Below are 12,913 nucleotides of genomic sequence, written 5' to 3' on the forward strand. Positions count from 1 at the left end.
AGAAAGGAAAGAAAGGAAAGAAAGGAAAGAAAGGAAAGAAAGGAAAGGTGATTGTAAGCTGCTCTCAAGCAGGACAGCCAAGGAGGCAAAGTTGGACTTTTCTCTATATCCTAGCATGGTTTCCAGCACAGCTAAAAGCACAGGCCATGTGAAACAGCTCTGGAAGTAGCTACCCCAGTCAGGACAACTGAGTCCTGACAGCACTTGTCCCTGGCAGACAGGCACCACAGCAGAACTATGCAGAGTGCTGCAGGGCTGCTGAAAGCTTCTGTCATCTTTTTGAAATGGCAATCACCCACAGCTCTGATTTTCAAAACCTAAGTAAATCAACACAAGTTGCTTCATTCCTTACAATGTGTGTAGTGGCATAATCACAAAGGCAAGGGAAATGCTTTCAACTCACCCGAGGGTAGGCACTACACCATTTACCCCACCGGTTCCCCTTGTTCTCCCCCACATTAGTCCTGCCTCATGATCCGAGAGGGCTGAGCACAGGACTTGGATGAGACCAGCATGCAGCTTAACATATAATGTACAAACCCGCTCACAAAATACATCCCTGGTTTACAAGCAAGGGGCTGGGACACCAAGACATTGCACCACAGCAAAGAGCACAATGATAGCCCAAAACTGAACTCACTCCTGCCTTCCAACTTCCACGATGTTTTCCAGTCAATTCTTTTGCCTTGCAAGGACTAAAACTTGTGGCTTTAATACTCTGAAAAAGTTGGCAAAACTTTGTGTCCTCACCTAAATGCAATATGCACTGCGCATTTAAAAAAATAATAATAATTTTAAAAAATCAAATAATCAGGTAGAAGGTAGTACAAGAGCTTCTACATACAGTCCATTTCAAGTACATAACATGACACAATAATTAGGTTGTAGTTTATTATCTCTCTTTTTAAGAATTTCACAAGTTTTTCAAACAGGTGCATGGGTAAGGATGAGACTTGAGCAGGCAGGAGTTTCCTGTCAAACAGATGCCAAGATCTGTGGCAAATTCCATGAGATGCTCAAGTTGCTCCAGAGACAAGCGCCATCATATACAGCACTACTGCCCCACCATCGTTTCACAAGTGAAATGAACTCTCTCTCTCACCTCCAGACAACCAACACCATGTGGTGTATTCAGCTATCACTCCCTTACCCTGACAGAAATGTAACCACTGTTCGAGATATGGGACCCCAACAGCTTCTTGCCTTGAAGCCCCACCAAAATCAACACCCCAGGTATTGGTAGGGGTGAAATATTCAGGCAACTAACAAAAACTGTGACCAACCTCTGGACACTGGGACACTTGTTTTAGCAAGAAACAACACAAAAAGTGCCATCAGCAGAGTGAAGACTCCTGGCCGAGCCTTAACTCTGTCCTAAGTTTCAAATTATTTCAGCAAAAGGGACCACCTACCACCTCCAGCTGAGCCCCCTTTTTGTAGATGGGGATTGATCCTGTATTACTACAGAGCCAAGATGTTGACTATCTTGCACCAGATCTGCATGGCTGAACTTTAACATAGATACAATAATCAAGCTTTAAAAAATGCTACCGTTTCAAGCCAGCCAGAACTTTTATGTGTTGACAGGATCAGTGCCATCTCTTTTGCTGGCTGACACTACTTTCCCCAGAGCACTTCAGCTGTCACTTTATACTTTACTCCTTTCATAGAAGCCCATCTCCCATTTCTTCTATCAACTTTCACTTTTATGCAATGCTTTCAGACATACTAAAAAAAAAGAACTGTGAGGTTAATCCTACAAAGATAATTTCAGTATTAACTGAGCCATGGCTTGACATTTAGAGCACACACTCACAGCTGGGTTTGTTTGTTTGTCTAAAACAAAGAGGAATGAAAAAGAAAAGACAACTAAAATTTTGTAACTGATCTGACTAGTGCCATGACTCACACTGAAAAAAATGTTTTGAGTGAACTTGCCTTATAAGCAACAAGTGCTTTTTATAGGCTGCTTTCCATGTTTCATTTCAACTGAAAATTTAAACTAGACCTGTCATTTGAATTTTCTCACTGCTACATACACACTAACAGTTTGTCAGGTGACTGGCAAGAAAATTTAAATTTCCTCCAGATTTTACATTAACTTCCAGTTTAATTGAACTTTGAGGCTACAGAGAACCCATACAAGACAAAAGATCTCTTGAATTTCTGAACATGTTATTTATTACCACTTACCAACCAGAACTTCCAGCAGCAGCCTTTTGAAGGTTGCACACCCTATCTGCTGATACCCACTTTAAACTCATCTTTCTGCTAAATAGCAAGTATGAAACATGTCATGTAGGCAACTTAAAATGTGACCACAGGCAACACTGAAAGCTGAAGGACCAGTGAGCGGTACACAAGAACAAGGAAAAGTTCAGACAGGAAAGTCCAGAGAAGTTCAAACTCAAACTGGATGTGCACTGTCTCCCCACAGAGCGGAGATGTGGGTGCATCATTCTCCTTTTCAGACACAGGCTTGATAAGCACAGCCACAGAACAACAGCCAGGCTCCTGACAGGGCAGGCAAAAATAGAAGACAGAAAGCTCAGAAAAAAACAATGCAAGCTGTAAGGTGTGAATTAAATGGGAACTGCTAAAGTGCTAAAAATGTGCAGCTTGTCTAAGCAAAAGCAAATAATGCAGAAACTTTCATATATTTCTGGAGAGCTTAAGAAAAGAGGAGAGACTAGCTAGAGCAATTCCACAAGTGACAGATCTGAATTATGAGGTAGAGGATGAAATTTAAAAAGGAAACAACACTGGCTGAAACCCCTGGAAAAACCTCCTGACCTTGAGGTATTATTGGCCATGGCACATCCCCTGTGGAGAAGGCCAGCAAAGGCCTGGAGAGGCCAGCAAAGAGCCCACTGGAGGGAACTGGCACTGCCTGGCTTGAGGGGGACAACTTCATCTTGCAGGCCCTTTCCATTTCTGCACTTAAAATCTTGTTATACTGCTATCCTATTTTGGAAATATATGTTTATCTATTTCTTCCATAGTTGAGAGCAATTAAGTATATGACTGTGTATCAAAACTAATTAATTCCTGAGACTTAATTACAGAGGGAATATTCTACAGTACTAAAATTGTCAGTCAGCAAACAAAACAACATAATTGCTTTCAAATTACATACTTGATGAATGTCTTATATATTCTATATGATATTAGATAAAACTGCACCCTTTTTCCTTTTTTTCCTCTGCTGAGAAAATAATTTCTTTCCTTTTCCCCAAATTATATAACTTATAATGGAGGGTACTGGAACAGTGCAATTAATACTGTTCTTTTAAACAGATAACCCAAGTACAAGCCCTATGCGGTGTTTTTATTAATAAAATTATCTTCACATTAGGTCAGGTCTTTTTACTTGAGCTTACTATATCTTGCTTGCCAATCATACCTTGGAAAACAATACTGTTAAAGGGAAATTATGGTGAAACAATTATTTTTTCCTCCATATTTATCAAGCAAATTTACTTACAGGCAGTACTTCATCAAATAAGCTCCATTAATATTAACCATATAAATATATTTTGAAGATCAAGGGGAACAGAGAACATAGCAGGCTACAATAACTGAATTACCTTTGTCTTTTCACCAATAACATTTCTCTCCAGTTCAGCTATTTTTCTGTTTAGATGATCCAATATTTCCTTCTCTTTCAGCAGCTCTGTTGTTTCAGATTTCTGTTCCCCATCCAAAAGGGCACATTCCATATCCAACTAGGAACACAAAACATCTTTCAGAAGCAGTCCAGATTCAGAAGAAATCTTGATACACATGATTTTCAGGGGGGAGGGGAATGAGTTGGCTCACAAGAGAGAAATATTTTTTAGAAAGGGGAGGGGGAAAAAAATAACCCCGTAAGTTTTTCTGCCATAAAAGTTAAAAAGAGGTCACAAATTTGAGAAAAAGTAAAATTGCAATATAAAATACTGCAAAATAAAGTCCAAACCAACTTTAGCTTGAAGATTCTTTTTCCCAAAACTTTTTGTTTTCTATCTCTTCTCTGTGCTTCCTCCTGTTATGATGCTGTCTCTGTGCCCAGGCTCTGTAGGAAACCCTTCTGGAACAGCTGTTTCTTTCCTGTTGCTGATAATTGGAGCAGGCACAACCCAAATGCCTGGCCAGCTTAGTTTGCAACTGTGAGATTCCAGAAGTCAAGAGGGTGCCAACATACCCTTGCCACTGTAAAGCCAAGGAGGTTTGAAAGGAAGTTGTCTCACTTCCTTTCTCTTTAAACAGCCACAGGAGATACTACCATAAAACTCCCAAGTGACACAAGGTATTTGGATCAACTGAGTGACCATTAAACAAGCAAGATTGTTCCAATTCCACTTCAGAGTGTAATGGTTACAGCTGGGAAAGGCTAATCCAAGCATCATAAGCATCCCCCAGCTGGGGAAAAATACCGTTCATAATAGGAGACTGCCAGGTTTGTGATCCAGGTGAAAAAGCACAGAATATGAAGGCTACACACATCCATGAGTTCCCTATGTACTTGCTGAACCCATTAGACTTATGCTATGTAGACACATGTAACAAGCAAGGCATTGAAAACAAAAACCATATTTTATACCTCTCTTGAGGACTCATCCATCTGGTCATTTAAATCTTTGATCTTCTGCTCAAGTTCTTCCAAGTTATTCAGTATTACTATGCGCTCCTCCTCCAGTTGACCAAGCTCCTGCCTTCTCTGCTCTTCACTGGTGCATTCTGGTATCTGCAGTTGCACACCACAAGAAGTTCATTAGAAAAAGAGGCAAACACTGTCTTTTCTGCCCCCTTTCATATAGTTCTCATTTTAGACAAGTATGGCACTGTTGGTTTTGAACCCATTACGTATTTCCCATCTACTATATTGCTATTTCTATATTTAGGAGGTGTACAAGAGAAACAAACATGATACTTTACTTCCAGGCATTGGAACTAAATACTATACTTAACAGTAAATACTATTCGTTCTAAAGGAATTACTAAAACTTAACCTTTGAGAATACTTTACATGCTCTGCTATTTAAGTTGTAAAAATCCAATTTTTCCTTTATAAAAATAACACAGACAGATGGAGATGCTTTTTATGTCAATTTCAGCTGTTCAGTTAATAGAGGCCAAGGGGTAGGATAGGACATTTTTGTAACCAGTCATTAAGATGGGCAGCTTCTGTAAAATAAGGACAAAAGTTGGTTCCATCTCCCCAGGTAGCACAGGTTGCCATTTCCTTACTAGATACAAGATTAAACAAGAATGAAACAAGATTATGAAGAAAATACCTGTGATCTTACACAATCGAACACTAGACCAAACAGCACTGAGTTTGAAATGCATTCTTCATGTTCACCTGACCCCAGGGGTTTGCAATCTACTTCCTCTGGGAAGGCTGTTGGCTCATTATCCCCAACCAGGATTAGAGGTGGGCTGCATGCAGCACTTTGCAGTCCCCTTTGGGCCACAATTTGAGCCTCAAATGAGGCTCAGCTCAGCTACTGAATGGCTACTCTGAGAGCAGGCATTTCATCCTGAACAAATCTGAGCTCAGTATTTTAAAACAAGCTGCACTTCATTAACGCAGTTGCTTGCTGCTGCTTTTCTCAGGGCTTAACAGAACTCCCTTTACAATGAAGGAATGAATGGCATTCCTTGATTTAGCAATAGTAATCCTAGCAGGAAAGCCTCCTTTTGTCCAGTCTCCTGTTCAGATAATGCTGACATAACATCTTTGACTTCAACTTCCTAATAAGGATTTAAAATAGGATCTCTGACTTGCATGAAGAAAGCAACCAATGGGAAAGAAATGAAAGACCATGGCAACTTGTAAGTGAAATGCGTTACTACCTTTTTAACATGGAAAGACCAAGTCAAGACATAATAGCATGTTTCCATTCAACACAATTTCACACCAGAAGATTCAACAGATTTCCAGAGAGATAACCCTTTGGAAGTGAAGATGTGTTTCTATCACACCTCTCTCTTCTTCTACACACACACACACTTTTATTGACTCTCAAGTTGTGAGTGTAGCAGGCGTTAAATACAATTCACCTTAGGCATATAACCACGCTGAAGATCATACTGTGTGTGAATAACACTAAATGGAAGAGATAAAGTATTTTGAAAGTGTGAACTTGTTAAACAGAAACATGCTTTTATGGCTTTGCTTGGTCTCATTACGCTCCTGATTCCAGCTCTTGAATCCAGTTACTTAACACACTGCCTGCCACTGGGATTTGCTGCACTGCTGCTCTGGCACAGCCTGGAGGAGGAGGCTGCTGCACTAGCAAGGAAATGGTTACAAATGCTGTTAGCTCCTTTATTAAAGGACAATTTCCTTTTGGTAATGAAACAGCAGTGAGAAGCACACAGGAAAGGAAGTGCAGCTGATTAAAGGCAGCAGTTTGGTTGGAGGGGCAGGAGGCTTGCTGCTACCACATCATCCCCAAGAGACAACGGCTGATCTGGCAAGTGGCTCAAAGGGAAAGGAGACAGGAAAGTGAATTCAGCTCAGGCAACTCCTCTTCACCTCCCAAGTGAGTGTGAGAAAACATACTCCTCTTACAAGAGCCTCGGGTTGGGAGAAAACAGCAGAGCATCCCTTCCCTCCTACATCTCAGCAGGATGCTAAGCAGGGTTCTGGAAACCTTCTTTATTTAAGTAGCTGTAATTGTTCAAGCAAATCCTTCTCCCTTGGAAAATCTTAAAACTCTTCCTGAACTGTACATCCCACTAAAAAAACCCACCAACTTCCAGTACCATTAGCTTCCACAGGATATGAAATAATCATTTGCTGGCTGCTACATTTTGCTGGCTATATTTTCTACATTTGATGGCTTATAAAATTGTATGAGTTGTGAGATTAATTCTCATACCTAAGCCAGCCTAATTGTGGCACCTGCCAGGACAGCCAGCTCCTAGAGGAGGATTTCAAGCAGCAAAGCCTGGATTACACTGTCTCCTCCTACAGAGCATTACCTTTGGTGTGATGCTTAGGTAGGATGACTCGGTGGTGTCCTTCAGGAAGCTGGGAGCAGCAAAAGGCAGGGGCTTGGTGCCTTCATTGAAGTGCTCATCAGCTCTCAGCCCTCGCGAGGGCAGGTAAGCAGCAGTGCCACGGCTGTGGCTGCTCAGCTCTGAGAAATCCGAGTCGCTTGCAGATGATTTCAAGTGGCTTCTGAACCTCGTTTCCAGATTCATCTGGGAGTCTTCGAACACGGAATCCTCATCAGAGAGCTGAAGTTTTTCGAGTTCTTTGTTAATTTTTTGAACATCAGCAACTGTAGTAGCTGCAGCAGGGTCGCTGTCAGATTTGGAGTATTCTGCACACAGACTGAGGATTGTCTCAAGCCGCTGTCGTTCCTAGTTCAAAAAAAGATAATGGCACTGAGTGTCACATGTGAGCTAAAATAAAGATGAAGTTAAAGTTTGCTGGGTTTTTTTGTTTTGTTTGGGTTGGGGTTTTGTTTGTTTGCTTTGAGTTTGGTTTTTTTGTTTTAGAGTGAAGGATTAAAGTCCATGTAAAGTCCATCTACCATTTAGAGATAAACAGATATACATAAATAAATTACAGTGCAAGATGAAGAATCAAAATTAATGTGGAAGAAGATTTTAAGAATGTCAAAGCTTTCTACATTGGAAAGATAAGTAAGTGTTAGGACATCTTATTTAACTAGCTATTCATTTCTGTGAAATGTACTTTTAAATTTTTTATTGAGGTTTTTTGTTCACACCCATTTGTATGTACACATGTCCAGTGATCTCACTATGTAAATCACTAATTGTTCCACTTCACACTTATGCTATATTCCTACCAGGCTGCAAAATATTGCATAGATTTTCCATGAACTCACCCATTCCTGACTTTTTTAGATTTTCCATTTTGTTAACTGTGATTCCTCCTTTTGAGAGAATTAGTCATTTCAGTCACATTTTGAAAAACACAGTTTTAGGAGCATTAACAGAAAAAAAGAGGCATCACATCTAACATGCAACAGCTGTCAAATGCACAGAAGTGGAGGAAGTATTTATTTACCAGTTTACTCAAATTCCCTATGGATTCATACCAACATTTCAAACTTGAGACTAAGAGTAGCTGTGCCATTTTGACTTGATGTGCTTCAAGTTGTTATAAACATTTAATTTCTGAAGGATTTCTAGATCTCTATGATACCTTTCATCAGCTGTTAGCAAGCGATATTTGTTTTATTTTACTCTATCCATAGCTTCCTGTAACTTCTATTTCAGATTAACTTTTTTTACCTTATCATTTTGAAGAGATAAAGCATTTATGTAATTTCATGTTACTTTTGTTAAAGGAAAAAAAATTTAAAATTGCTTACCATAAGTCTATTGAAAATTTTGCTGGAAAAAAGACCACTGTGAGAGTTCCATGCTTGGCATTAATACCTGCGCTAATGATCTAATTTCTCATTTCTAGGAAATCCTTTTACAGTTATATTTAAAGAGAAAGCCAAAAAACCAACATCCTCAGCCTCCCTCCCCAAGAACCACTACAGACATATTCACTTTCCAAGCTCTACCTGGCATTACATTTGCAAAGAGGATTTGCACAGCAGCTACTTCTGCCAGCCCTAACACTTCCTATGCCCAACTGCAATTGATAACAAGGATCAAGCAAAGTAGGGCAGGCAGTACACTGCCTCAGCTTTCCCTGCAGCAAGCCATTGAACTGTATGAAAATTTAACACTGGTTACACACACCCAGCTTTTTATACGGCTACCGAGAGATTACCTGGCTGTACGCGCCACATGTGCACATCACCCGCAATTAAGACCTCTGTTTCTGAGCTGGAGAACCCGTCTGAACCCACCCCTTTCCAAGCACTACCCAAACAAGAGAGCGCTGTGAGAGGGCGATTTTGCCTTTGGGTAGCTTATTCCCAGGTTCCCACTGAGATTTCCTCGGAATCCTCCTGTAACGAGCTGCTGAAATAACGGAGCCCAGGGCAGCAACTGCAAACTTCTATTTTCCACGAAATAGGTCCAGCAGATTCTCAGACATCCTTCAGCCCCAAAAGGTCGACATAATTATAACTCTCTAAAGCCTTGTTCCCTCCAGGCAACCACTGCCAGACCTTAAGCCTCTTCCCTTACCCTTCCAGCACCGCTATCCTCCTTCTTACTAAGTCTTTTGGCCAGGCAACCCAATTCCTAAAGCCCTGTGCAAGTGCTGGCTGGGACAGCCAGTAATTATGCAGCTCTCCCTGTTGTGATGGCATCGGGCCTGTTGTAAGGGTTATAGATGGGAAACACGGACATCAGGACACGAGGTCCCATCGCTCCTGCAACAACAGGCTGTATCGGGTTACCCCACGCCAAGCTTCCATCCCTTGGGTAATAATAGGAAATGGAAATTTCAAAGCACAGCCGCTGCTCATTCCAGCCTAAGTGCTCAGGTGTGGCACTCTGGCTGCAAACCAAAAGGGATTCTTTCTTTCCCCCCTCAAGCTTCAGATGCTCGGGAAAAGCTTAAAAATTTGCAGGAAAACCAGTCTTCAAGAAATTCCTGATGAGCTTTCAGACATGTTACAGAAATACTGATATCTCTCACTTCTATTTTGACATGTGCTGAGAGGCTTATGGACAGGAAGCTCTGTGGTTATTTTATACACTCTATTCTCACCATTTCATCTCAGCCAGCTCATTCCAGCTCCAGCACACCTGCATGTAACTGTTTCCAGCATAAATTTATCACTGAAGAAGCAAGCTAGGAAAGCACCCTTGAAATGAAAACCATGAAAAAAGTAGCACATGGAAAATCCAGTCAATAATTTTACAAGAAATACCCTACAAGTTATTTGTGAACTGAACACAGCAGAGGGGAAAAAAAAAAAAGGTATGTCAAAAGCAGGAAATGGGTTTAAAATTGGCTCTGGTGGGAGGGAGGGATGTTGAATCAAGCCTTGTAAGCCTGTCAGTGTGTTTCCCCATAAAATGTCCTTTCTAACAGATTAAAACATCTCTGTGTATTTTCTATAGTTCTCTTCCCCGCTACAAAGAGGGGTAACAGGTCTTGTGCAGCTTCTGCCTGAGCAGCTTCGCTACTCCTGGCTTTGAGAAAGCTACACATCACCTATGGTTGGCTGCAAATTTAAGTGCTGAAGGACAAGGGATGGGATAAGGAGATAATAACCTTTTTCAGCTACTGATTATCAATGACATTAAGACACATCCGTGGTATGCTGCAAAAAAAAAATTCCAAAATAGCAGAGGTATATATCCCACATTTTTAACAGTTACCATGTGGTGATTCCTAGATTTGTTCATCTGCTACAGATCGTGTTTATGAATTTTACAAATGCGTAGAGGTAGGTGATGCTATATCTGGATATCAAGGCAAGCCTTGGTTAACAGCTGTGACAAACAGGAAGCTTTTCAGGTATGTTCCATTAGGATCTGGATAACCTCACATTTCATTAAAAATACATGTGCAGTCTATCCCTTGTGACAAAGACTAACATGAATTATGGCTAGTCCGTGTGGCCAGGTTTACTCTGCCTGAAGAGGCTGTTGCCAGAGAACAGCGCTTTCATACTGTTGCTCAGACAGACAAACCACCACCATCTCAGCAAAGGCTGGGAGCAGCAGTTAGTCTAAAAGGAGGGTGGGAAAAGAGGCAGGGACTGGGGAAGAGAGATGCAGAAACCCCCCAGACTTTCTTTCTTACAAGTACATTCACTACCTCATAGACAAGTGGCAGGAGAAAGCTTTCTCTTTCTTTCCTACATTTCTAAGGAGCTTATTTCAAAGATAAACTTGAACTGGGACTGAGGACAGTTCGCCAACTGTTCTCTCCCTTCCTCCCAGTTTGCACCAGTTTCTCACTCCAGACTAGTTTATTTTCTCACTGTCAGTCCTTGTTTTGCTATGGTTAGTGCTTCAGCTCCGAGGTTACCACCAGCAGCATGGCTTTCAGAAGCAGCACCTGTATTTAATGTCCCTCTCTCAGAGGCAGCTCTGACAGCAGAGACACCTGCACAGAGAAGCAGCATGGAGAGGCCCAGGTCACAGCAGAGGACCGGGCGTGCCTCGTCCTTTCCTTCCCAGAGCAGGCACAGGAGAAGCGGACTGGTAAAAGCAGGAGAGAGCAGTGGCACAGAGTAGAGACAGCCTGCAGGGAGGAGCTGAGCAGGTGACTTTCTGAAAATTAGCTCCTGTACCTGACACGTGTTCTGCTCCTGAGGGAATGCCACTGGCTGCCAAAATAACAGCGTTGTTCAGCTCTCTTGTCCCTAGAGTACCTATGCAGATGATCCTTTTTGAACCACACCAAGGGCAGGAGTCTGAAAACCAGAATTCCAGAGCAGTACTTAAGTTCTGTAAATAAGAACAGGTCTCCTGTAATTGATTTCTTCCTGGACCATAGTGTTAATTTGCATAACACATATAGCTGCAAAAATTAAGCGTATGTAATCCAGATTTTGGCTTATTAAAGACCCCACAGAAATGTTTTACAGCACAATTGAAACTGAATGTTCCTGAAAACTTAAGGAGTCATCAGTATTAGTTACATTCTGCAGGGGGTTTTATCCTGTTATACAGCACTTGTTCAATTACAAAACTAAATGATGTTAAGTAGCTCTTCTGTAACACTATAGAGACTGTCAAATACTAATGGTGGGAAAAATTACCTTGAAGCTAGCCTTTGTCTACTTGCCTGGGGCTCCTTTAAGAGCTAATCACTTACAGTTTTATATACAGCTTGGGTAATTTATGCTTAAAGGGTCTATTAAAGGCACAGTGCCAATCTAGATTTATAAAACATGAATATGAGGTTTTCCACAAGTCATATAAAGACTTACATAAGCTCTATTAACCATGATTTTAAAGCAGTACCATCTTAAAAACTCAAAAATAGTTTCATTTCATTTTCCCTTCACATAAGCACATCTTACTAAATTGCAAAGCATCAATGCAAACCAGGCACAGGGATATTTGGTATTATTCCCTACTTCTGAATAAACTAATGAAATTCAGTGCTCTTCTGACTGTGACAAAGTGGACTATGGAACAAGACCCTTGAATTTTATTACTGCACATTCAGGCATTGATAAATTGAAATCTCTCCCAGTACAAATCCTGGATTTAGTAAAACTTCATTAACAAGTGTATGTTTACAGATCCCTACTGACAGCTGGGCTATGGAAGGCATCACGAACCTAGTGCACATGTGATTTTTAGGTACCTACCACCATCTAGAGGAAATATATTGTATTGCCTAAAAACCAGCACAAAAAACTTTAGTGCTATTTAAACAAGCAGTTATCGAAGAAAACAGATGGCCCATAATATCTACCAAATTATGTTGCCTTTGCTGTTCCACTCCCAACCACCCCATGGTCTGAAGAGAGAGGCCCCTTTTTAGTTCCAGCAGCTACCACAACTGGGCTTTCATCTCCGATAGGAAAAAAAGAGTGAGATTTCCTCTTTAAATAATAATCAAAAAAAAAAAAATAGCTAACTGAATTGCATTGAACATTATTAGATCACAGTGATAACCTTTTTCCTTGTTTATAAGGCTCCTGGGCTAGTGTCAGCAATAGCTACTCTGACTTCTACTCATGTCCAGCTTGTATAAACATCCCCGTGCCAGTATGCAATGTCCGGTCAGCCGGGCTGGAGAGGAAGCAGACACAGGTCGTGACCCTGCTGCCTGTGCCAGGAGAAGCCCTGTGCTGCCCCACCTGCTCCCACAGCCCATGGGCCCCTGGCACTAACGCCAGAGGGATGGCAGGAATAAGAGCGCCAGTTCCTCCTGCTCTTCAAGTCACAAAGGAGCAGGCTGGCAAAGCAGAAGCGGCACCAGTCTTCAGCTAGTTTATGTGAACCCAGCCATAGACAGCAGATCTAAAGAAACAGATATGGAGAAACACCAAATCCTGCAAAAGTATGTATG

At 41.3% G+C, this 12,913-nt stretch overlaps 1 protein-coding gene across 16 annotated transcripts in view; it reads right to left on the bottom strand.

Moving 5' to 3' along the window:
• Positions 1-12,913, bottom strand: part of PHLDB2 (pleckstrin homology like domain family B member 2) — a 65,767-nt gene that overhangs the window by 34,464 nt on the left and 18,390 nt on the right. For all 16 annotated transcript variants that reach the window (XM_042031540.1, XM_042031539.1, XM_042031543.1 and 13 more), the window contains 3 exons: positions 6,973-7,356; positions 4,583-4,726; positions 3,588-3,725 (listed from right to left, as the gene is read on the bottom strand). In XM_042031540.1, the coding sequence (XP_041887474.1) occupies positions 3,588-3,725; positions 4,583-4,726; positions 6,973-7,356 (666 nt within the window). The remainder of the gene's footprint in view (positions 1-3,587; positions 3,726-4,582; positions 4,727-6,972; positions 7,357-12,913) is intronic.

The sequence above is a fragment of the Corvus kubaryi genome, unplaced genomic scaffold (assembly GCF_017639235.1).
Source record: "Corvus kubaryi isolate FWS band 111438036 unplaced genomic scaffold, C.kubaryi_AGA036_p1.0 37341, whole genome shotgun sequence".
In the NCBI taxonomy this organism is placed as follows: Eukaryota; Metazoa; Chordata; class Aves; order Passeriformes; family Corvidae; genus Corvus; species Corvus kubaryi.